The 25994-nt window shown below is 34.0% G+C and overlaps 1 protein-coding gene across 1 annotated transcript in view; it reads left to right on the top strand.

The window, feature by feature from the left end:
• LOC144980612 (uncharacterized) overlaps positions 1-25994 on the top strand; it is a gene marked incomplete at its 5' end in the record, with an annotated part of 156398 nt that overhangs the window by 113711 nt on the left and 16693 nt on the right. Inside the window, 3 exons of the mRNA XM_078928291.1 lie at positions 4322-4417; positions 7982-8170; positions 25534-25635. Of these exons, the coding sequence (XP_078784417.1) occupies positions 4322-4417; positions 7982-8170; positions 25534-25635 (387 nt within the window). The remainder of the gene's footprint in view (positions 1-4321; positions 4418-7981; positions 8171-25533; positions 25636-25994) is intronic.

The following is a 25994-nucleotide window of genomic DNA, read 5'->3' as shown; positions in this document are numbered from 1 at the left end:
TTGCCGCATCTTCCCAGGTTTTCTCAACCAGCCTCACATATATACTATAATTTTATGTTTTTGATGCTATCTTCTTAGGCTTGAGTCGCATCTCTTGTGCTGGTATTTCGGTTAGAAAAAAAAGAAGAAAAAAAAAAGGGGGGGGGGGGGGGGGGGCGTGATTTTTAAATAGGAAATTGAATTCCGGCGTTAAAGGGTAAATCTATCAGGTCAAAGTCAAAGTTCCAGAACTATCGAGTTTGAGTCTATAATTGAATCGTTGGTTTCAAACATGACGGGAATTGTTGCAAGGTCTTTTTGACATACACATGAATGGCCGAAGCTCACTGTGCCTGCAGCTTTCATTGATTTTTGTTGTTTTTTTTTTGTTGTTGTTGTTTTGTTTTGTTTTTTGTTCTTTTTCCTTTCCTTTACCCCTAGATAGCTTTTGTGGTTTTAATTTTTTAATTTTTCTTTTTTTCCTCTCCTATGGCGAAGTTTATTCATGACATCAAGGTCTTGTTCTCTAGCAATTCATTTTAAAATTAAAATTAGAAAATTAAAATTCGTTTTAAGAATTATATTTTATTTCATTTATTTATTTATTTGTTTTCACCGAGGAATGTTTCCATTTTTCGTGTAGGGAATCTCATTTGAATTGAAAAGCGGTTGATTAAGATTCTGATGATGAATTCTCTCCCCTGCTGAGCCTAGCTGCGTTGTGTTATTTATTTATTTATTTATTTATTTATTTTATATTGTCATTATTTGATTATTATTTTTTGTTTTATTCATTTGAGGTTTTGAGACTTTTTCATACGAAGGGGAAATGTTCAATAATGAACAATTGAAGTCTGAATATCTGGCCGTGCCCCCCCCCCCCCCCCCCCCCAAAAAAAAATAAAAATTTCCAGGGCAGAAAAGTGATGTTTTTATTTTTTTTTTGTTTATTTATCTATTTATTTATTCATCAATTTATTCATTTATTTGTTTATTTATTTAATGGAAAGGCATGATTTTTTGGGAGTTGTTTCGTTTTGTATACTTTTGGGTTTTTTTTTTTTTTGCTTGTTTCTTTGTTTGTCGAATATTGTTTGGGGAGTCAGGATGCTTTTATGGTTGGAATGAACAGGTTTTATTTGTAATATTTAAAAAAAATTTAAATGCTAGCGAGCAAGACTTTTATTTGTGGTTTAGAAAGAAGGAAAATTTAGGTCTTAGCAGCCCCCCTCTTAAATACTCCTTTGTTTATTTGAATGCATGCAGGCTATTTTTTCCCCTTCCTTTTTTTTTTTTTTTTTTTGTTTGTCTTTCATCGAATCTCGGGCATTGGTTATTTTTACTTTCTTTTGAGAGATAAAATTGATTATTTTAGTTGTGAAGAAGTTATTGATTTACATTGAGTCTTGATATTTCTTTCTTCCTTTCTTTTCTTAATTTGCAAACCACCTCTAGTGTATTGTCGCAAATGTAGGCGTCTGGATGTTTAACACTTCAGGATGTATTTGTGTGCTATTTATAGTAGTGAGATAGCCTTTCTTTAAACTGTTCCATGGTGATTGAATTTACAAGGATAGGTGGTAGGTTGTTCCACAAGCGTATAGAAGAGGGGAAGAACGACTCCTCATGGCTTTGTATTCAGGAGTGCGGCACTTTGAATCTTAGATCGTGTCCTCTTGTTCTTGATCTCGTTGTTGCTGGACTAAAAAGTTGTTTGGTGGTTTTGCTATTGGTATTAAACTTGTTTGGTGGTATTGCTATTGGTATCAAACTTGTTTGGTGGTATTGCTATTGGTATGAAACTTGTTTGGTGGTATTGCTATTGGTATTAAACTTGTTTGGTGGTATTGCTATTGGTATTAAACTTGTTTGGTGGTATTGCTATTGGTATTAAGTTGTTTAGTGGTATTGCTATTGGTATTAAAGTTGTTTGATGGTATTACTATTGGTATAAAAGTTGTTTGGTGGTATTGCTATTGGTATTAAAGTTGTTTGGTGGTATTGCTATTGGTATTACGTAAATTGCTTGTAATTTTTTAATGGATTTGGTTGTTGTTACGTCAGTACTTACCTCTGGAACAACAAACAGTGCAGGCTTTTTGTTTTGATCAGCATCTTTCACTCTCAAGATTATTCTAGGCCTAATTAACTTTGCCAATCCAAAGAAATATCATTTTTCAAGCAAAGACAAAGACTGTGTCTTACATCAGATCCTCAGTCGAGGCAGGCTGGTTCTTTTATTTTTCCCTTTGTATTTTTCTTTTTGCTTTTTCTGGCATTATTTATTACATTATTTTTAGATTTCTATCTTACACCAGTGTCTGCTCTTTGGTTTGCCACGTTGCAATCGCCAGCTTGTATTGTTTCATGTTTCCTTCTTAACTGTAAGAAAATTTTATTTTAAGTCAAATCTTAAAAAATATCTTGATATATGTATGAACGTTACAATGTACAACGTTTTTAGAATTTTTCATGCATATGTTTGCTGCTTGAAGCCTGAAGAAATGAATGACAACGGTCAAATGTTTTGGAAGATTTAATCTAATTTTAAAATGGAAAGATAATGTGGACATTTCGGATTTCCCTTTTGTCAATTAAAAAAAACGTGATGAATGAACACCAAAAGATGAATGATATTTCGTCTTCAGTGTTTCATTCATCATGTTTTGTTGACAAAGGGGGAAACCCAAAACGTCCTCATCATCTGTCTTCATTAATTAGATGGAAGCTTTCATTCCATTCGACTGTTTGTATATAGAATTTTTCATATACTACATAATAAGTGTTGTGCAATTTTGTTCCATTTCCTGTAATGCCATATTTCAATGTTTTGTTAGATTAGCTTTGTCATTTTATTTTATTGTTTTGTTTTGTTTGTGTTTTTTTTTATTATTAAAAAAAATAATAATTGCTGTTAGTAGGTAATGCTGCTTTGAAGTGCTTCATGCAATGCTGGTGGTATAGCAATGAAAATACCACTAATTTTGTGGCCCCCATCCAGCAGCCTGATAACCCTCATTTTAATACAACTGTGACAATTTAATGTAGATTTCACTGACAAGTGCTTTGTCGTTTCTACATAACACGCTATTGAAATATACTTATTTTCATTATTATTATTGAAAAATAAGTTTTGTGGAATAACAGTTGTTGTTTTTTCTTTTAATACTAAATATTCCATCTATAAAAATCTAGGAAAGGAAACTCTTTTCAAGAAGAATATGTGGCTTAATCAGGTTTATGCATGGGGCCGCAAATCCGGTTAGAATATAGTTGAAATGGTATAATATTATCACTTTCACACATAAATAAAGTGGGGTAGTAGAAAATTGCCTTTTTTTTTTCTTTTTTCTTTTTTTTTTTGGTTGCAAAGTGATTGTCTTGGTAAATGAGATGGGAATGATGTAGAAGGTAATGGTAGGTAAATGAGATGGGAATGATGTAGAAGGTAATGGTAGGTAAATAAGATGGGAATGATGTAGAAGGTAATGGTAGGTAAATTAGATGGGAATGATGTAGAGGGTAAAGGCATGTAAATTAGATGGGAATAATGTAGAAGGTAATGGTAGGTAAATGAGATGGGAATGATGTATAAGGTAAAGGGAGGTAAATGATATGGGAATGACGTTGAAGGTAAAGGAAGATAAATGAGATGGGGATGATGTAGAAGGTAAAGGGAGGTAAATGAGATGGGGGTGATGTAGAAGATAAAGAGAGATAAATGAGATGGGAACGATGTAAAAGTTAATGGAGGTAAATGAGATGGGAATGATGTAGAAAAGGGGGGTAAATAAGATCGGGATGATGTAGAAGGCAAAATATAAAAAAAAAAGGGGGGGGGGGGGTGAATAATGTAGAAGGTAAAGGGAGGTAAATGAGATGGGAATGGTGTAGAAGGTAAAGGGTGGTAAATGAGATGGGAATGGTGTAAAAGGTAAAGGGTGGTAAATGAGATTGGAAGGATGAAGAAAAACGACCAGTGAGATGTCAAACTAGAACAACATATAATATCAGCCCTATCAATAAAGTCTTTTATAACTGACGAATTGAATAGAAGGGAGGAGGGGGGGGGGTGTGTTCAAATTAAAACTGTATGTTATAGAAAGTGTGTTGATCGCGTTGCTTTTTTGTTGTTTTTTTAAAATTGCTCTCTTGCTTGCTTATTTTTTATGTTGAATGATTTATGTGAGTTTTTTGGTTGTTTTTTAAATTATTCTTCTGGAATATAAAAGTAAATGCCACGATTTATAACCCACATTGACTATGTCGGTGTCCATCCAGCACCCAATCCAATCCAATCCAATATCCAACCAACAATCCATCCATCCATTCCCTATTCTAGGCCCAAACAGTCCAGGAGAATGGAGATTGCCTGACCAGTAGCCACACCACACACCTTCTAGACCCCCTTAGTTTTCCCACCACTTATTTTACTCAGGTGGGTCAACCAAACTGTTGCTGGCCAATGAGAATAAGTAACAGTGTTCAAATGGAAGGGAACATTTCAATTTATTTAAAGAAGGCAGAAGATGTGGACGTTTTGAGTTTTTCCTTTGTCAACAAAACACTATGAATGAAACTCTTCGTCTTCAGTGTTTCATTCATTGTTTTTTGTTGACAAAGGGGAAACCCCAAATGTCCACATCATCTGCCTTCGTTAATTAAATTAAAGCTTACAGTCCAGTCCATTTGATGTCTATTATTTATTTCTAAATGCTTTGAGCAGCATTATTTGCTCTATATACGGGCAATGATTGAAAACCGTTGTCTTTTTCATTTCGATGTGGCCGGAAATCTTTTGACACAGTATATTGATATGAGATATTATGATGAAAATGTTGCTAGTCTCTCAGATCAGAGAGATGAATGGTGTACCATGATCACCGATGTCTGGCACAGACTTGGTATGTGAAGAATGGCACAGACTTGGTACTTGAAGAAGAAGAAGAAGAAGAAGAAGTCTCTCTGAGTAATAAGGCTCATGGAATTTTTTAAAATTCTGATTCTTATTCCCATCTCTTCTTGTGGAGAATAGGTCCATGAACACATATTATATCTCTGCCAGGCTTTCTGTCCTGTCAGCTGTAGACGTAGCCGTCTCCCTTCAGGATACAAGACTCTATTTTGCTTCTTTCCTCCTCAACTGTCCTCCTCCGCGATTTTCTTGCTCTTCATCTCTTCCTCTTGCTGCCTGGTGTCCTTGCTAGAGCCATACGATAGAGGCTGCTGTTTGGCATTCCTAAGACATATGTCTTCTTAGGGTCATTTTTTTACTCATAAGAGAGATGAATATTCGATTCCTGATCTCCATCATGGAGCAGGAGTCTATCAATAGCGCGAAATGGACAATAGCCAATTCTTGCTACCCTTTGGATAGGATGCTAGCCTTTCTTACATTGATATATTGATGTAAGAAGATTCGGCATGTTTAAGAGCAGATTGAAGGTTGTCATTTTTAAAATTTCTGTATGAAGTGAAAGATTTCTAGCCACATTGAAATAATGAAAGAGGTGGTTTTTTAAAATTTTATTGCAGAAAGTTACTTGGAATGCATTAAGATTTTTTTGTTGTTTTTTTTTTTGGTTTTGTTTTTTTATTGGGGGGAGGGGGTGTAAAACATGGCACAGCTGCTATGTGAATTAGTAAAAGAAAAAAAAAAGAGAAAAGAGAAATAGTTATAAGATAGTTTAAATGGAGGAAAGATAAGGGGAAAACACAAATGATTTGTTTTAGTAGTCTATACTTTTTGTAATTTTTTTTCTTTCTGGAAAGGCATATGAAACAGGGCAGAATATTTATTATTATTTTTTATTTGTTTTATTCTTTGACTAGGTTTTTATAATCGTGTATTCATTAGCAGACCTGCCAACCGTTCTTATTCGTTTTCTGAGTGACCCAATTATGAAAATCTCACAGAATTTTGCATTGATTTTGACAAAAATTGGTTTAACCAGATGACCAAATTTCACTTCCTACCTATATCAAATCTTTACTGTTTATGAAATGTATATTTGACAAGTTTAAATAAAATAATCAAATTGACAAAAATTTTGGCCAATTTCAAAATGTTCAAAATGACAACTTGGCAGGTTTGCATCAGAGGTGTTTATGAATCAAATGGATTTCTTGTATGAAAAAAACAAACATTTTTAAATTGCATGTCATTATATAATCTAGCTTTTGTGTATTTGCATTGTTGTAGTAGCATTTTATGGCATTATTTCTTGACTTTTTTTCTTTCTTTTTTTTTTTTTATCGTACCTTTGTTATAAACTGAATATAAGAAATTTTGGATAACGTACATACATTCGTGATATGACATGTTTGATTTTTTTTTTTTGGTGTGCTTCAGTATTCAGCCTGATTTTCTTTAGATGATTCACTCGATGGATTCAGTGGTTGTGGAAATGTGCATAGCTTAATTAAGGGTCGTTTTGAAAAGTCTGAAACCATTCACAAACTCTTCCACTTTTCAGACCTGAAAAATGTCTGGCCAGTTCTTCTAAGATTTCCGACAATATAGCCATAATCTTTTTACAATCATTTACAAATTGGCACCATTTATAAGCATACTGAAAACATTGATGTTGCACATTCGACATATTCCCTGAAAACATTTTCAGACATTTGTTTTCCCTTCTGCCATTTTCCAGGTCTGAATCAAAATGGGTTATATGTTATAGGCCTGGATAAATCAAAATGGGTTATATGTTATATGCCTGGATAAATCATACCCAGACAAGGGAATTTAGATTTTAAATGATAAAAAATATGACGAACTTTTTGAGTTTTTATTTGAAGTGTCAGAAATTATATTTTATTCTCCATCGTAATGAAAAGAAATGAACTCCAAAGTTCTTATTTGTTTCTCAACACCTCAATCTACTTATGTACCTTTTTATGTGAGTCGAATCACAATTATGGTATTAGAGAAATGCGACGCGGTTTTTTAGTTTTCACAAAGTTTATTCAATCTTAGGCTTTGGCCAATAATTCATACAAATTGATGACAACATACATGAAAGTGAACAAAAGAAGAAAAGAATGGTATATTCTAAAATTTTGTTTAATTTATTTTTTATAATTGGTATTAAGTGCCATTTCTACAAGCGCGATGTGGCGTAATATATCTTAAGATATTTTGTTTCCAGGCAAAAAAAAGGAATAAAGAAAAGAAAATGAATAAAATCTGTAGTAGGGCTGCTGTTGTGCAGACTAATCGTCAAATTGATGATGATGATGATGATAGTGTAGAAAAGTAGGAGGAGAAAAAAAGGTGGGAGGTGAAGATAAAGTAACAAGGCTCCAAAGAAATAAATAGATCAAAACAAAACAAACCACAAACAAAAGACAAGCAATCCTCCGTACGTTTTTTCTGTAGACCTTGGGTCATGTAAATGAAGACATGACGTCAAGCCAACCCCACCATTGAAAACGTGATGTAAATTGATAAGCATTGTTTGGAAATAGTCTGGCCATTTTGACAAACTCAATCAATGGCCTGGCACGGCACGGCAAGGCACGGCCCTTCCATTTGGACTGAGATGGTTTCCAGGACCACGAAGACTGACAATAAATGCTTCCTGTTTCCCTACCAGCCCACACAGGGATAATTATTTATAAATGGACAAGCAGTGAATCAATCCAAACATTTACATTGAAAGTCATTTTTTTTTTTTTTTTTAAATTATCTGATATGTCATTGGCACTTATGAAATTTACATCTTTTTTTCTTTTGTAAATATTTATATAAATATTTTTAAAAAAGTTTCAATCCACTCAACTAATGCAATATGTTATTTCTCCTCCCCCATCTCTTCCCCTGTCCCCCCACCATTCCAATTCTGTTTACTGGTACATCTTTTTTTTTTCATTCTCAATCTTGCTTCACTCCATTGCTTAACATTCTCCTCTCTCTCTTTCTCTCTCTCTCTCTCTCTTCTATCCCTTTCTATCCTCTCCCCCCCCCCCCCTTCTTCCCACATTTCCTTCTATTCCACAGGTATGTAGAGAGTTCCAGAGAGGGACTTGTTCCCGTCCTCAGTCCGAGTGTCGCTACGCCCACCCAGCCAATCACATTGCCGTGGACGCCTGCGACAATCACGTGACGGTCTGTATGGACTTTATCAAGAACAAGTGTACGAGAGACACGTGTAAATACTTCCATCCACCCGCCCACCTCCAGGCTCTGGTACGCGCCGTACACGACGTTGACGCGCGTTGTTGTCCGACTTTTTTACCCACCTCTACCTCATCATCATCATCCTCCTCATCCTCCTCTTCATCACCTACTACCACTACCACCCACCACCACTCCAATCACCACCAATTCCAATAGCGTCAACTGCTTCAATTACAACAGCCATAACAACTTCACTCCATAAACCTGTCGTGGTCCTAGCTGTTATCCATCCTCTCCACCACCACCACCACCACTACTATTACCACCACCACCACCACCATCATCCTATTCTTCTTTTTGCAGTCATTCACAACTGGTAGGCAAATCAAGCATGCTTGAAGTCAAACAAAAAGTGTGTTGTGTTGTCTTGAGACAGATAGAAATAGAATAAGATCATCAAATTTTTCTTTTTTTTTTTTCTTTTCTCAGATGCTTTTATGATTGAGCTCAACATTTTTTTAATATTTCAATCCCTACCCACCCCCTGTCTACTTTAATTCTTTAAACCAACTAAAGATGATATAGATATATAACTCAAAAGTCATTCCATAAAACGGCAGATTGTGGCATTTTGTTTCTTGACGTTCCGTTCAACGTTACCAATTAGAACGCTTATTTTGAATAGTTTTGAAATTTATCACATTTGGATTGATTTGTAACAACAAAAAATAATGAAAAATGTCTGCTATTGATTGCCGACAGAACCTCTCTGGAAGCTTCTTCTGATATCACACCATCAGTTGTATCACATTTACTTCTGTTTTCAATGGCATTTGACAAGTGAATACTTTTTGTCTCCGTTTGTAGTTGTTCAACCTTAATTCATCTGGAGTATTAAGATTCATAAGAGCTGTCCAAAATGTAAAAATGTCTTGTTTTGGTGTTAAATTAGGGAGCAGGTACTGGTGTAAGATAAAAGCACGAAACAGAAATAAAAATTTTTTTAAAATCAGACTGCCTCAACTTTTGTTTCCAAAAATTTTACATATTCTGTCATTTTTGCTCGGCTGAATTGGTCAATTTTATTTTATTTCAAAAGAAAAATAGAGAGCGAAGGAGTGTGTGGGGATGAGGTTGGTTTATCATATTATAGGAATTGTTGAGCATTTCAAATAATAAGACTGTTGATACAACACAGCACACTTTCTTTTATGAATTATTCTCTGTCTGTCCAACGTCTCAAAAGGCAGTTTACCAATTTTTTTTAAAAATTGATGAATATTCGATATATATATTATATTTTGATTTAATGGTTTGTCTTGTCTTGTTTTCAAAGATATTGAAATTATTGTGGATAATATTATTGATTATCGTGGCAAATTGTCAAGTGTTTTGTCTGTCTGGTCCTCACAATGTCTGGCCACTCATCCATGGGGGCGAATGGTTTCACCCCCCCTTCATTCAACAACCCACTCATTCAATCTCTTATCGCTACCATGAGAGCCCTGTCTCTAACTACAAGCTCGATTGGCTGGCTTGTGTTACAATTCTTCTTTTGACAAGAAGAAGATCTTTCTTTAAATTTTTTTGTTTTGTTTTAAATCATTTCATCCACATTATCATTGCTGCTCTCTTCATTACACGTTGTAGGGATATCACGTTTCTTGATTTGTCCAGCCGTAACTCTTGTCCTGTTCAAGTGCTATGTCTAAAACGTCTTATCCAAGATTATCTCCCATTTCTATTTATTTATATATTATAATATATTATATATATATATATATATATATATATATATATTATATATATATATAATATATATATATAATAATATATATTATTATTTTTTTTTTTTTTATTTTTTTTAAATTTTTTTTTGTTTTTTTGGGTGACTTAAGATTGTTTCGTTGGACCGACTGTGTCAAGTCACCCTGGCCCCTCGCTCTTGCTGCTCTACCTCATTTTGATTCGCTCCTCATCTCTGCTGCTTTCAACAAGTCCTTTGTCTGTTTGTTTATTATTCATCTCATATTCATTACTCTTCCATTAAAGACAGATGATATTCTCTCCCTTCCCTTCCCCTCCCACCCTCTTTCTTTCTCTTTCTCTCTCTCTCTCTCTCTCTATTTTTTTTTTCCAATTTACATACTGATCACCCATTGTTCTGAGTCTTCACACGCTTACATCTTTTTTCTCATAATGTCTTAACAGAACATTACACATGGATAAAAAAAAAATTAAAATTAAATATATATATATATATATACTTGTCCACGTTAAGTGTAACCTTTTTCTGCTGTTATTGGAACATGTGGGAACAAGGAAAAGTTAAAGAAAATAAAGATACTAGTTTTGGTCGCCTATCAGTCCCAGCTCCTATGTCATTTTCTATATCACTCGGGCATCGTTGTCTTCTTTTGAGTTCTTTGCTTGTCTCTATGGCTGAAGAAAAAACAAAAAAGCCTTGTTAATTCCCCCCCTTTTTTTTTTTAAAGAAAGCTTAATTATTTACTTTGATTGGTTGTTTCTCCATCATGAAATTTTCTTTCCGTGCTCTGATTGGCTGCTGCCATTGTTTCTTTGTTCCGATAGGCTGGTTTTTTTATAGGCTTATACACGCCCACTTTTAATTCTGATTGGCTGGCTAGTTGGCTGTCTGCCTGGGGCGTCCACATGTCACCTCTGCCTTGTCCTGCTTTTTGCTAGATCATGTTATGATGTCATCGTACGTGTTGCTTTTATCATCCGATGCATGGCTTATTTAGAAGTGACTCATGTATTTATTTTCTCAGAATTCTTTTTTTTTTTTTTCATTTCTCTTGTCATGTGGTATGTGTCATGTTACTGTTACAATGAAACACGCGTGTAATTCATTTGCCTTGGAAATATTTTACATTAATCATCCATAGCATTCAACACAAACCCTGAAGCAAATGTTTAACACGACAATTCGCGCAGTGCACAACACAACATTCACCTGCATACAGAGATCCCCCCCCCCCCCCCCCTTTTTTTTTTTTCTGGGGTATAAAACATGCACACGATCAGAAATACCAATATTAAAACTTTGTTGATTTTTTTTTCTTCTTTAAATCGTTTTTAGATATGAAGGAATGATAGGGATATGATATGCTTTTGACTCCGCCAGTTTAACTATAGCTTAGAATAGTGAGATATCCATAATGAGATTAATTCAAGAACATGAAAATTCCATACTGCTTACAATATGGCTTTATCATTATCATTTTCATTTTTCAACTTCATTAAGCTTGTTTTACAAAAAGCCTAAACAGAGCCTAAAATATTAGAAATCAGAAAATTTAAATGAAAACAAAAAGAAATTTCAATCCTAGGATTTGGACACGGATATTAGGATACGCAAACACTGATGGAATAACGAAGCGTGCTGGATGCACATCATGGGCAATGTTATTCAGAGATTGAAAATATTCTTAATTTCCATGTTTAATCAAAGACGTCTTTAACTTGTAACCAGGTTATTTGGGACTTAAATCAACATTCCTATTCATAGATAACAACAACAAAAACAAACTGATATAACAATGCTTCAATGGTTAGTACGGTTTCCCTCTATCTGTCTACCTTGGACATAGGCTGCACAATGTTTTAGAGAGATTACGGTTCACAAATTTACTTGTGATGTTATTATAATAAAACCATAGGGTTTGATAATGAAATACATCAAAATTCCCCCAAACTTTGTGGTCTATTGACCTATTCTCTTACACGTTACACACACACACGTGTTATGTTTTACAGACATTGCAGTCATTCCTCACATCGTGTGTACTTTGTTTAAAACAAGTCAAAGTCTTGTTTGTGTTAGACATGCTTTAGGCTTATGTTGCTTCATGCTTTCAACGTTTTCATTCATCCTGTCCATCCATCCGTTCGTTCGTTCGTTCGTCCATCCGTCCATTGGTCCATCCATCGATCTATCAATTCACTTTTTCATCCATAGACCATCATCGTCATCATCATCAACCTCATCATTATCACAATAGTCTACACAAGTTTCGATTTTGTTATTTAAGGAATACTGTTAATTCAGCAACCACTCTTGTTACAAGTAAGTGTTGTCGATAAGTGTGATGGTATAACAGACACTTCTCTATGGAATCGGATATCATGTTTCCACTGAATAGTTTTGATTAAAACAATTAGGTGGCTTATAGTCTTGATAGTATCTTGTCATAGGTTTTATTAATTCTATATGTAGACACACACTCTTTCATCTAAATTAAGATAGGATACCATGCCTGTCAGTGTGAAAATGGGATGTATTGACAAGTGGATATTGACATTCAGACCAGCATCGAGCCGATGATTTTCATTTTGAGTCGAAGTAAATCCTACAAACCAAGATACACCTTCCATTGAAATGACTAGAGAACATTTTTGATCCTTAATTTTAGTAAGTAGGGTGCCTAATACCCATAACTTGGATTTACAAATAATGGTAAATAAACTGTTTGAACTGTTCTCAAAATCGTCAAATATAGGAAACAAATATTCTATACAGTTTTCCCAATATTTCCTTGTCATTTACTAATTGAGTGTTAAAACCAAAAGAACATGGCATCCAAAACCTGATTTATAAAATATGTTACTAACTCGGTAACAAAAACATGAAAATAAATTTAAAAGGATAACTGGAAGTAGTCCTCAGTAGACCATTACACAGACATCACATACCCATCCATGTTCTCTTACTTCTACACACCTGACAGCTGAATCACATTCTATCTGATAAACTCTACAACAGACACAATCGCATACTTTTACAAAATTGATTTATTTATTTATTTATTTTTTACAATTTATTCATTTTGTTTCTAAAAGCCAATTGTCCCCGCATGAGTCAGATGTATTATAATGCTTTACATATTAAATATATTTCAATATTTCTGAAAGGAAACTTTCCAATTTGCGTGGAATGTTACGTTGATGTTCTCTATGCATTATTTATATATTATATTTCTATGTACATTTTTTTCAAAAATCTTCATTTTGATTTTTCATTTTGAAATTTTGATCACTTTTTAAAAAGATTTAATTGAAATCAAATAGGTATAAGATTTAATCGGAATAAATTTTTTCTAGATGAGATAAGAATCGACTTATAAAATACACTGGCCATGCTGGGGCAATGACAAGTAAAATGTTTTTGGTGTCCGTTGAGACTTGAGACAGACAGAGCATAACAGGCTGTCCGATTGTTTTCAGTTTGATAGAGATTTTATTTTCATGTTTTTCAACTCTACTCTAATTTCAGCCACTTTGGCACTGGCCGGCTCAATTAAAGAACACACCGTCTTCTGTTTTCTTCCATCAAAGTGGTCTCATATATAATCCATCCATCAATCTCCTTCAATATTATGTCACCTCAGACATCTTTCTCTAAATCTTTTCAAGCGTCTTCTTCTCTTTTGCCATCACAGCAACTTGCGATCAAACCTTCAGTGCTCGCTCATAACATTTTCTATTTCTGTTCTAACATTCCTCTCCCCTGTCATAGCTCTACCTATCAATGCGATATTTAAGAGGACTATCTAAATAAAATACCAATTTTCTATGATTTCATATCCGTAAAGACAACACGTAAATGATTAACATGGATGGATTGACGCAAAACGACCAGAATGTCTGCACATCACCAAGGTGGAGGAAGTAGAAACGTAGATCTCTCGTGCCGCTTGTCATTCTGTATATATTTTTTTTCTAACGGATAAAGTCCACAGATTGTCGGGTGAAAGCGCAGTAGCTTCCCTTTTGTTTATATTTTTTTCCTGCTTCATAATCAGATAAAAAAGCCTATTGACAAAAATTAAAAAAAAAAAAAGTTCTACACTTTTTATTAAATTTTATTTGTTTATTTAATTTTTTAATTTTTTGTTTTAAACAAAAATATACATGTATTCTATTTCTCCTTTAGTTTGACTTAATAACTGGCATTGTGATTTGCTTGGCTTGGTTTATTAAGATATGCTGTTGTAGTTTATAAATCAAATTTGTTATGATGAATTTTGTTTTTGTTTTGTTGTTGTTTTATTTTTTTTACATCTATTTATGATATTATGTACATTTATATATATATTTTTAATGAAATGTTTAAAGCAACAGCTTGTATTCCGTATAGTATGTCATCTTATTCAGAGCTATATTCGTTATCAATGAATTTTGTCCTTTAAATCGTTTCACTCGTGGTAAAAAGAAAGTAGAAATTTGCAGAATCAGCTTCCATTTAACCATTTTTAAAAATTTAATTAATCGTTGGAATATTCCTTTTAGAAAAATACAATGAAGAGAAGTGATTTTAAAAAACAAAATTTTGTTGGTTATTTTATCTTTGCCAAGGGTGGCTTATTGCAGACTAAACATTGTCTTGACTGCTTAGATTGAAAGCCAAATTGGGAAAAACAAGAGATGTCTTCTCATTCAATTTGCGGTTTAACTACCCATCAAAAGTATTGGTTATTTATTTCACCGAAATTTGTGACTATGAAACATTCACTCGGTATTCTGAATTAATTGTATTTGGTCCCAGATTGTACCCCATGATTATTTTATTATTTAAAGATTAGAATTTTTTTTAAAGAGAAAAAACAAACTCCAAAAACAAGTGAAAGGAGTTGTAATGGCAATTTTCTGGATAAGATGAAAGTCTGTGCAAGTCAATACAACTTTCTTTTCTACCATTTGTGAAAACCATGTTGTATTTTCATTCTCATCATCACCATCTTTACCATAATCATCATGATGTCGTGGTCTTTTACTGTCCTGTAAACTTTTAGTCCATTTGCAGACCTGTAAAATGTCTGACACTCGTTGGATTGGATTTATATCCGACAATATCGCCTCAATTTTTGTCATCATCATTATGCACTTTATATATAACATATTGATTTAAAAGATTAAAGGTGCCTTGCGTACGGTGAAAATAGTTCAGATAATTTTGTCGGCTGCCACATACTATACAGGTTTGCATTTGGGACAAAGTCTACACTTCTTTTTTTTTTCAGATTCCACTCCCAGCATCTGTATTAGAATATTTTGTTTTTAAGGTCGACATCGACATCATTATAAATTGGTTACAGGAGAAGACTATAGATCTGCATTAAAATACTATTGAATTTCTCTCTTTCTCCCTCTCTCTCTCTCTCCTTCTCTCTCTCTCTCTCTCTCTCTCTCTCTCTCTTTCTCTCTTTCTCTCTCTCTCTCTCTCTCTCTCTCTCTCTATTTCTCCATCTGTCTGTCTACCCCTCTTTCCAACTAATAGCACATGACATTGTGGAAATAATTAATTTTTGTCAGACTGCCCGGATCCAGTAATTCATCGATTAACGTAGTTTTAAAAGGAAATGTATGTGCAATCTTTATAGCAATAACGTTAACAGACAATAAAATCTTCATTCTTAATTCTCTGGAGCCTTCCAAACAAAATATGTTTATACCAGACAATGGAAGCTAACAAAGGGCAGAAAGCTCCCGAAAGAAACTGCCAAAAAATTGATCTGTGCACGGTCAAGCCACCCTGACAGCTGAGAGGATAGACGTTTACTTCATTGACAGTAGACCTCGGTCGGATATATTAAATTCGATTAGAAACATGTTCACTGTATTGCTCATGCAACAGTTAAAAACAGGTTTACTGTTTTGTTCATGCAGCGGTTTAAAACAGGTTTACTATATTTATCATCTGAGCTAGGGTGCGTACTAAGGAAAAGTTGTCTATATCAGATCTTTCTTCCTTCTTTCTTTCCTGTGACATGATTAATCAGTATTTTTGTTTTCAGCGTGTATTTGCAAGGCAATTGGTGTTTCCTGACTTATGAATATCAACTTTGAAAATATTTTTTTTCTGGTTCAATTTTTCTTATTAATTTTTTTTTTTTTTTTTTTTTCATTTTATAGATAATGCAATGTTGATGATATTTAAACGAGATCTTGTTGCAATATCAGTAAGAGGAAAAAAGACCTCGGTCACTCATTTGTTTTGGTTATCGAAATTATTATTTTTCTAGAGTAAATTTTTTTTCTTGTAAATTAGGCATATTGTCGTCGAGTGTTGAAGACTAAGATAAAAAATGGAGAAATTTAGTTTTTTAAAGAAAAATGAAATGTTTTTTATTGCGGAAAAACAAAATGAATTTTGAGTCTCCGGTATTGCAACAAGATTTCGATTAAAATGGTTATTTGATACGTTGGACTTGCGTTGCTGACAAAAATAGGCTGTCAAAAAATCAATCGAGTTGTAATACATGTACACATGCTCTCTCTCTCTCTCTCTCTCTCTCTCTCTCTCTCTCTCTCTCTCTCTCTCTCTCCTCTCTCTCTCTCCTCTCTCTCTCTCTCCTCTCTCTCTCTCTCTCTCTCTCTCTCTCTGTGGATACATTTTTTTGTCCATTTATGTCTTCTACATCCATTTTTATTCGTCATTACTTCCCTAAATCATCTCTGTTTTGTTTTATGTATTGTGTGCTGTTATGGAACTGTCCATAATTCGGACTGTATACATTTGTTATGTCTCATTCTCTGTCTATGATTGTGTTTTTCTAAGTCATCACATACACATAACACATTCTCTCTCTCTCTCTCTCTCTCTCTCTCTCTCTCTCTCTCTCTCTCTCTTTCTTTCTCCCTCTCCCTCTCTCTCTCTCTCTCTCTCTCTCTCTCTCTCCCTCTCTCTCTCTCTCCTCTCCTCTCTCCTCTCTCTCTCCTCTCTCTCTCTCTCTCTCTCCTCTCTCTCTCTCTCTCTCTCTCCTCTCTCTCTCTCTCTCTCTCTCTCTCCTCTCTCTGTCCTCTTCTCCTCTCTCTCTCTCTCTCTCTCTCTATGTGTCCTCTTTTCCCACCTCGGTTACCCTTTCTTTCTAACCTTTTATTATTGATGCTCCCGATAGGTCGCCTCCATTTTGATTTTCGTGTTTATTCATAAAATAATTGCAATGATCACTTCAAGTTAAATAAAAGGGAGACATTGATAATAAACAGAATAATGTGTACACACACAATCACAATCTCAGCCCTTCCACCTCCACCCCCCCCCCCCCCCCCCCCCTTTCTTTCTTAATCTAATTACCTTTCTGTCTACTTATATACCTCTCACCTCCTCCTCCTCTCTCTCTCTCTCTCTCTCTCTCTCTCTCTCTCTCTCTCTCTCTCTCTCTCTCTCTCTCTCTCTCTCTTTCTCTCTTTCTCTCTCTCTCTCTCCCTCCCTCTTCACCTTTTCCTGTGCCCTGTCTGGTTCGCAGGTTCTTTGTTTACACGTTAAAAGAGAGAAGAAGAAAAAAGAATTGTTTGAATTTCAATAAACAAATGGCAGACGTCTTTTATTTTGTCTTTTTTTTTTTTAGTCTTCCTATTCCTTTCCTATCCTATAGTGAGAAGAGCTTTATCTGAATCATATCATTGAATCTCTATTTGCAATACAAAGACTGTCTATCATGCTAATTGAGTGACAAGATTTTGGGAGGAAATATTCTTCTTCTTTTATTTATTTTTTTATTTTGTTGTTGTTCTTGAATTATTCATCCTGTTGTCTAGGGTTGTCATTTTCTCATGTATTGAATCATTTCTTTTATTATATGTTTGTGTTTGTGTGTGTCTGTCTGTCTGTCTGTCTGTTATAGGAGGTTTTTAATGCTTTGATAGGGAAATTGGGAATTTTCAACTCTCGACTAAGACAAGGCAAGGCGTACTTCGCCTTTGTATTTTTAGTTCTTTAAATCAACCCTTTTTTTTTAAATTGCCTGATATGTGCTGTAAATAAAGGGCAGTAACTGAAGACTTTTCTTATTCGTTTCAATTTCACTGTGAGGTCCCAGCAGTTCACTACTCTGTTCAATCTGTCACATGTATTCTGTACATTACTCTCTCTCTCTCTCTCTCTCTCTCTCTCTCTCTCTCTCTCTCTCTCTCTCTCTCTCTCTCTCTCTCTCTCTCTCTCTCTCTCTCTTCTCCTCTCTCTCTCTCTCTCTCTCTCTCTCTCTTCTCTCTCTCCCTCTCTCTCTCCTCTCTCTCTCTCTCTCTCTCTCTCTCTCTCTCTCTCTCTCTCTCTCTCTTAAATAGGTCATAGGGTACTCAGATCAACTAGCTGTCCTCATATTTTCTGCTCCCTTCAGGAAAAATAAGATTTATTTTGGAACATTCTTTTAACAGCTGTCATTATTTCTTCCTAACGCTAAAACCAAAAATAGCATTCATTCATGTTAACACTTCTTGTATTATTTTGTGTTTAAAATCATCAAGAATTTATTGTCTAACACCTTTTATCGCTTTGTAAAACAAAAAAAAAGAAAAAAAGAACTTGCGCATGCATGAATCGTTTAGCTGAATTATTTCAACGCTATGTATTCTTGTTCTTCTGCTTTTTTTCCATTTCTGTCCAAAAAAAAAAAAAAAATGATGTTTAAAAGAAAAAGAGGAAAAGAAGAAAAATAATCCAAATCTCTCCCAAAGGAACCATGGGAGTTGAGATTTTGTCTTAAGCAGAGTTGATTTGTTGTGAGTTGTACTATTTCATTAACCGCAGTCGTTATTATCATTTATTCATTCATTCATTCATTCCCTTGTTTTCACATCTTGCTTTCAATACGGCTATAAAAAAAGCACATAATAATTGGTTGTCCCCCCTTTTTGTTTTGGATTCCACATCAGAATCAGCTGCTTCGTTGAGTTTTTAGTCGTGTATGTTTTTGGGTTGGTTTTTTTTTTTTTGTTCTATCATGTTTCAACAAAATTATTGTAGCTGGGTTAGCTATAGGTACTCTCTTATTTAACAGTATTGAACCATAATAACATTTCTTCTACTTCTATAATTCCACGGGAAAAGCTTACTCTAAGAACATAGCTAATGATATAACCCATTACATAGTCCATTGTTGTATTACATATAATTTGTTTATCAATCGAAATGAGCATTCTTGCTTTCTTCTTTAAAATCAAGTTACAAAATCAATGTTCAAACCCTGCTCTCTCTCTCTCTCTCTCTCTCTCTCTCTCTCTCTCTCTCTCTCTCTCTCTCTCTCTCTCTCTCTCTCTCTCTCTCTCCTCTCTCTCCTCTCCTCTTCTCTCTCTCTCTCTCTCTCTCTCTCTCTCTCTCTCTCTCTCTCTCTCTCTCTCTCTCTTATTCTCTCCTTCCTTCCTTCACTGTTCATTTTGTCCACCTTACTACGTCTCCCAGCAACCTTTTGTTTTATTGGGGTTTTAGTCTATTTTTTTAAAACTTGACCTCAATTTTCTTTCTCTCTTATTTATTAATTAATTTTTTTATTTATTTATTTTTTTTTTTGGAATGTTTCCGTGACAATATTCATGCCTATCTTGTAATATACTATATACATATTTGTATCAAAACCGCTTCTTTGCCTACGCGCCTGAATGCATCGTTTTATTTAATTTTTTTTTTCAAATCTCTTCAATACGCCTATTTTTGTTCAGCTGTGTAAGTCCAGCCAATTTTCCCACCAAGCTTTTTGTGCCCGGCAGTGATTAGAACAGCAAAATTGTAGAGCCTCTATTTATTATAACTCTTTTTATTTTCTTTGTATTATTTACCCTCCACCCACCCACCCCCACTCCACCTCCTATGCCCCAATGTAAATTTATACATAGTATGTTTTTTCAGGATTTGGTAGTTTTTGTTTTTGGTTTTTATTATTTTTTTTATCAATTTCTTTTGTAATTTAAAAAAAAAAATGAACTTCCTTATTTTTTATTTTTTTTTAATATTTTTTTTTGGTTAATTTTTACAATTGTTAAAGAGTTTTCTTGTAGCTCACATGGTAGCCTTACAAGCAATACTATTGAATAACGTTGTGTATCGATTGCTTTTGGGTTTTATTTACTTGTTGTTCACTTTTGGTCATTGTCTGTTTTGATATGTTTTTAAAAAAATAATTATTAGCAATTGGTGCTTTATTTGTCACTTGTACAGGAATCCTTTTCACTTTTGGCAGTTGCGTTCCTCAGTTGTTGTTTTTTGTTTTGTTTTTTTTTTATTTTGAATGTGAAGAATTCTTTACCGTCTCATGTATTTATTTATTTTTTTATATTGAAGGACTTTTTTCATTAACTCTATATTCAATTAACATCTGAGAATCTTAAAATTTGCTTGCTTGAGAGTTTTCACATTTTGAAGGGTTGGTGTAATTTTGTCTCTTCTCTTTTTTTTTTTCTTCTTTTTTTTTTCATCCCATTTTAGTTCTTTTCATAACTATAATTGCTGCATAAGCCAACTCAGTTCGACTTCGCTTTATTTTGATTCATTTGCTCTTGTCGTTTGGCGTTATCAAATGAAGTTTGCAATGCCTGAACATGTGTGGAAAGAAAATGTCTTGTGTTTTGCACCTGGTTTCAATAGAGAATTGTTTGTTGTTGGAATGAGTATCAGAGATTCGGACCACTGTATGTATACTGGTTGAAGTTTTTGGTCAAGAAGTTTAAGTCCTGTTTATAATTTTTTTAAAAATGCTTTTCAAATCAGATCTATCCATGTAATGCAAACTTAAAGTCGTCCTTCAGAGCCTTTCGGCCCATGGAGCTAGAGTTTTATCCCAGTTTCTATAGCGTGAAAAGGACTATAGCAATTGCTTGCTATCCTTCGGATAGGTCGCTAGTCTATCGCAAAGTACTTTCCGACAAATCTAACAAACTCAGCTATATATATATATATATATATTATATATATATATATATATATATATATATATATATATATATATATATATATATATAATATATATATATATATATATATATATATATATATATATATAAATAACAGTAAAATCTCATGGAGGCAGAATACCCAATGCAGTCATCGCGAATATAATAGCCTACGGCGTTCAGTCAATATGTTGGCTTAATAGCAGGGAGAAGGTAGACTCTCACACTTTGGACAAGCATGTATTGTAAATTTTGACCAGAAAACTCGTCCTTCAAATGTCGATCAATTACTTTACTCACTTACTTATCCAAACCAGCAAACCACCTGAGTTCTAGTCCTTCGGTCTACATCGATCAATTAAAATGATTCTCATCTTGTCAAAACTCATCAAACCTGGGAGTTTGCAAATTTACAGTCCACATTTATTTGTTTTCGAAGTAAGGTCTTGTTCTTCGGGTCATATTTTTTTCTTTTTTGCAAAAAGTCTCTACAGGCCCATCACCGAGAAATTCAGAAATCCCTCATGAAACACAAAAAAATATGTGTGGCCGGTCTGTTGAAGTGAATATTTCTGTATTTTCAATGCCTGTAATTTCTGGCGGTAAGACATTCTGTGTTCGATTGGTTCTGGAGAAAAATGAAATGAATTTGCATGTGTTCTTTTTCATTACTGAGAAATTCAGAAATCCATCATGAAACATACAAAAATATATGTGTTGGGTCTATTGAATATTTCTGTATTTTCAATGTCTAATTTCTGGCGGTAATGCATTCTGTGCGCAATTGGTTCTGGTGAAAAATAAAATGAATTTGCATGTGTTGCTATTTACACACACACACAGACACACACACACACACACAGGTGTCAGGTTTTCAATCCAGTTGCTTTCCAGTTGGATTTGTTTTTTTGTTTTTTTTTGTTGTTGTCCGTTGTATTTGAATTTTGTCGTTTGGAAAATGGTTGGCGTCTCATAAATATTGTGCTTGCTGTTTTGTTTTGTTTTGTTTATTTTCTATACTTTTGTTTTCTTTCCAGTCAAGCAAGTTGACCTAAGGATGGAGTTCGTTTTCATGTCTTCATTCTTCATGTCATGTGACGCATGCAGACTTTTGTTTTGAATTTAAAAGAATTTTTTTTTCATTTTTATCCCTTTTTTTTCCTCTTTTTTTTCTCTTTATTTTGCCCCCCCCTCAATGTATTACATAAATCGAATTTGTATTTCTCAAACGGCTCCCTTGAAAAAACTATTGACTTCTATTTTGACTCGTCACTGCCGCCTACTAAAAGCTTGGTTATCTGATTGAATAATTGATAGTACAGTACAAGTCCCTGCTACTGTAAATCATATTTTTGATCTAAGTTTGCGCGTCTAAAATGGTTTCATCTTCCCCTCAGTGTTTGGCGATGCAATACTTAAAATTTCAGAAAGTGACTGAAGAAAAAGAAAGAAAACGAAAACCAAACATAAACCAATCCAATGATTTGTGGTAATATTTCTTTAAAAGAAATAATTTTAGTGACTTGTACTGTACTCGTATACTTTTTTTTTAATACTCTTTTATCTCAATGATGTCAGTTTAACAAAGCAGCATATTATATAGTAATTGCTGGACTCTAGCACGCTCTTGGGATAAGCCAAAACGTGTGCTTGACTCCTAGTTGTGCCAAAATCCTCTGCTCATTGGAGATTACGACTTAGTTATGATATAGATAAAAATTTGGTCACCCAGTTCCAGCGTGTTGTATTTGTAGAGCTTGCTGGAATTGGGTGTGCTAGAATTCAGTGCATACTGTATTTATTTTGAGCCTCTAGTAAACCCCCATCACCTTCCACAACAACAACCACAACCACCACCCACCTGAAGAGGGGCATTAGTTTTATATTTCCATGTATTATTTATTGTTTGCCAAAGTAGGTCATCATTATCAGCCGTGCTGTCCAGCCTTGACAGAATTATCATTGCAAGTAGCTCTGGATTTGTTGATGTCCATGAAAAAATAGTTGTATAAAGCAACACATGTAGTGTCGTCGTGGCACATTATGACGTAAGGTAGAACTGAGAAGAAAACAAGATTGAAGCAAACATGAAAATGACACTGTCGCATGTGCAAGCTGTACTAGAGCTGAAGAAAAGAAGAAACTGTATTTCTATTTGAATGAATCAGCCCATTGGATGTAAACTTATCCAGACTATACATTCTATCTTCATTGTTATTATCGGTTGCATTTCTTTCTTTTTTTGCCTTTTACGTACTTGCCAAGCGTGAAACGACATAATTTCAAACTCAAACGCTAGCTTTGTCAAAAAGGCTTGATCAAATAACTTTTTAAATGAAAGGTGGATAACCACGATAAGTTTAGATTGATAAGATAAGAACAAAGCCAATGAATGAGATGTAAATTAAGGACCGTTGTCTTTTTGCAATTAAAGTTTGGAAACAAATCTTTGTTTTCAAAATTGGCTCACACTTGGCTTTGTCACGGCAAACCAATCATCAGCAATGGAATATTATTATCATTCATTACTTTGTTTTATTTTTTTTTTTTATGTGGGGGATTTTATTTGGAAAAGGAAACATATTTTTAAAAGAGCTCCTGCCTGAATGGTCTTATCCGTTTTTTCAGTTTCAATATGCCTGACGCAAACAAAAAGCCTAGATAAAAGCTTTTGGCGAAACGAAAAGAATTTGTTTTTTTTTATTCACCAATTCTTTTCTATTTGGCTAGCCATGTTTGACAAAGCTACTCAGCCGATACATTCAAACTAAACACACTCCAAGATTTACAATATTACCCACCATTCCCCATATAGAATGATATAATTATCCTCATAAATTTATTGCCACGCTGCGGGTTGCTGGATGACACATCAACCATTACTCAAACTGGGGGGGGGGGGCAAAGGCAAACACCTAAATACTTTGAGTGGTTATTTACTGTTTTTACCATTAATTTCATAGATGTTTTTTCGCATTTTAATTTCAATCTTTTATTTTTATTATTTAAAAAATAAATGTTATATTTGGCTGCAATATACAACAGAGCAAGATAACTGCCCGATAACACCAAAAAGCAAACATGTGGCTATGATTTTTGTGCAATGGTTGGGATGCCACTGTTTTACTGGAATAATCTGGAATTTTTTAGGGGATTTGTTTTCGGTTTTTTGGTTTGTTTTTTAAATTTTTATTATTGGGGCAATTTTGAAAAAGGCTCAAGAAAATTTTTAAAGTGATAATTTGAAGACAATCATTCAATTTTTGGTTGCAAGCATCCTTTTTCATTTGGCCACAACTATATATTTATAGTATATAAAAATTGCCAACCTCAATTCATGTGAGCATTTTAGAACTTCCAGAATAATTCTAGCTCTGCAATATATATAACAGAATCGACATTGCCTTTTGGCCCATTACAGTAACATGTATTAAATACATGCATTTATACAACTAACACTCCTTATTTTAGGTGGGGTTTTATGGGGGTTTTTTTTTACAAACATTCAAAAGATTGGGGCTTTATTTTGTTTAAATATAATTTTTGAAAACGCAAGAATTAAGAGACAAGAAAGAAAAAAAAGATACATTTTTACACATGTTCTACTTCAAAATTCTTGTGATTTTGACATATTACACTAGCTATTAAAAATAAAATAAAATATTAAAATAATGGAAAAAAAACCCACAAAAAACCTCCTGAAAATACTGGATACGTGTTTTCCATACTTGTATGTGTTAAATATAAAATGTACAGGTTGGAAGGAAAACGGTGGCATCCTTATTGGTTTATTACTATGTGTGGGGATGGTGGTCATATTGTACATGCATTGTTTCTTTCCATTTGGAAACTGTTTCATTTTCATTCCTGTCCTGTCATTGTGATTTGCTATGATGACCACAACTCATGCATGATTTATCATTATTATTATTATTATTATTATTATTATTATTATTACTATTATTATATCTATTTTATTTATTTTTCACCCCATCATTATTATAATTATTATTATTGGCATAATTACTGTCCTAATTGTATAATTATTCTTACGGGTAGCGCCTTTGTTTCTTTTTTTTATTTCATTTCACCATTTTTTCCCCCCTCCACTTCCCTGGCTCCATTTTCATCACTACTACGTCTGTTGATACGTTGACACATACATACGTATGTCCACGCCTGGCTTGTTGCTTCCTTGTTTGTACTGCCATCTTGACTCATGACCCTTGATTACCCCCCACCCCTTTGCCCCACTCCCCCCCCCCCCCCCCAATTCATTGCCCCAATTTCCTTCTCCTCACGCCCTTCCCCCCCCCCCCCCCCACCCCCAAAACACCCCGTCCAAACCATGTCCCATTGGCCTCTGTAAAAAAAAAATTGTCCAACACAAATTTTGTTGACAAACTTTACTTTTATTACTTGATTTCATATATTGCTTAATGTAAACATTTCAAAAACAAAAACTATTTGCATTTATGAAAACGTTTGAATCAATGATAAAAAATTTTTTAACAATTAAAAATAACATACATAAAATTATAAAAATTCCCCCATGGCCCTCAAATCCCCCCCCCCCCCCCCCCCCCCCCCTACCCTATCACCCTAAATTCCACCATTCCCCCCTTATAAAATGGGTCATGTTGTTGCTACTGGCTGCCGCGGTGGTTGTTTGCTGCTGTTGCTGCTGCTACTGCCGCTACCACTACCACCACAACCACCACCACCACCATCACCTCTACTAATAGCCACAGTCTGCGGCTGTAGCGGCCGCTGCTGCTGCCCCCGGCACTCTCCCAATGGTCCTGACAAAGAAACGTCCACGTGACCCCGCAGACGACCTCTTTCTGGTATTCCTTATTTGTCTGGTTCTGGTTCTTGTATAGTAGTTATTGTTAAGATTATTATTATTATTATTATTATTATTATTATTATTATTATTATTATTATTATTATTATTATTATTATTATTATTTTATTATATTTATTATTATTATTATTATTATTATTATTATATTATTATTATTATTATTATTATTATATTATTATTATATCATCATCATCATCATCATTATTATATATCATATCATCATGATTATTATTATTATTATTATTATTATTATCATATTATATTTTATATTTTTTGTTGATTATGAGCACTGGCTGTGTGCATGAATGTTTGTTTTCAGTCAATGTTTTTGTTATTGCG

Source organism: Berghia stephanieae, chromosome 10, assembly GCF_034508935.2.
Source record: "Berghia stephanieae isolate SIO BIC M18660-M18661 chromosome 10, UCSD_Bste_1.3, whole genome shotgun sequence".
Taxonomy (NCBI): domain Eukaryota; kingdom Metazoa; phylum Mollusca; class Gastropoda; order Nudibranchia; family Aeolidiidae; genus Berghia; species Berghia stephanieae.
Note: the sequence above shows the minus strand (reverse complement) of the source record. Positions and strands in the feature narration are given on the sequence as shown.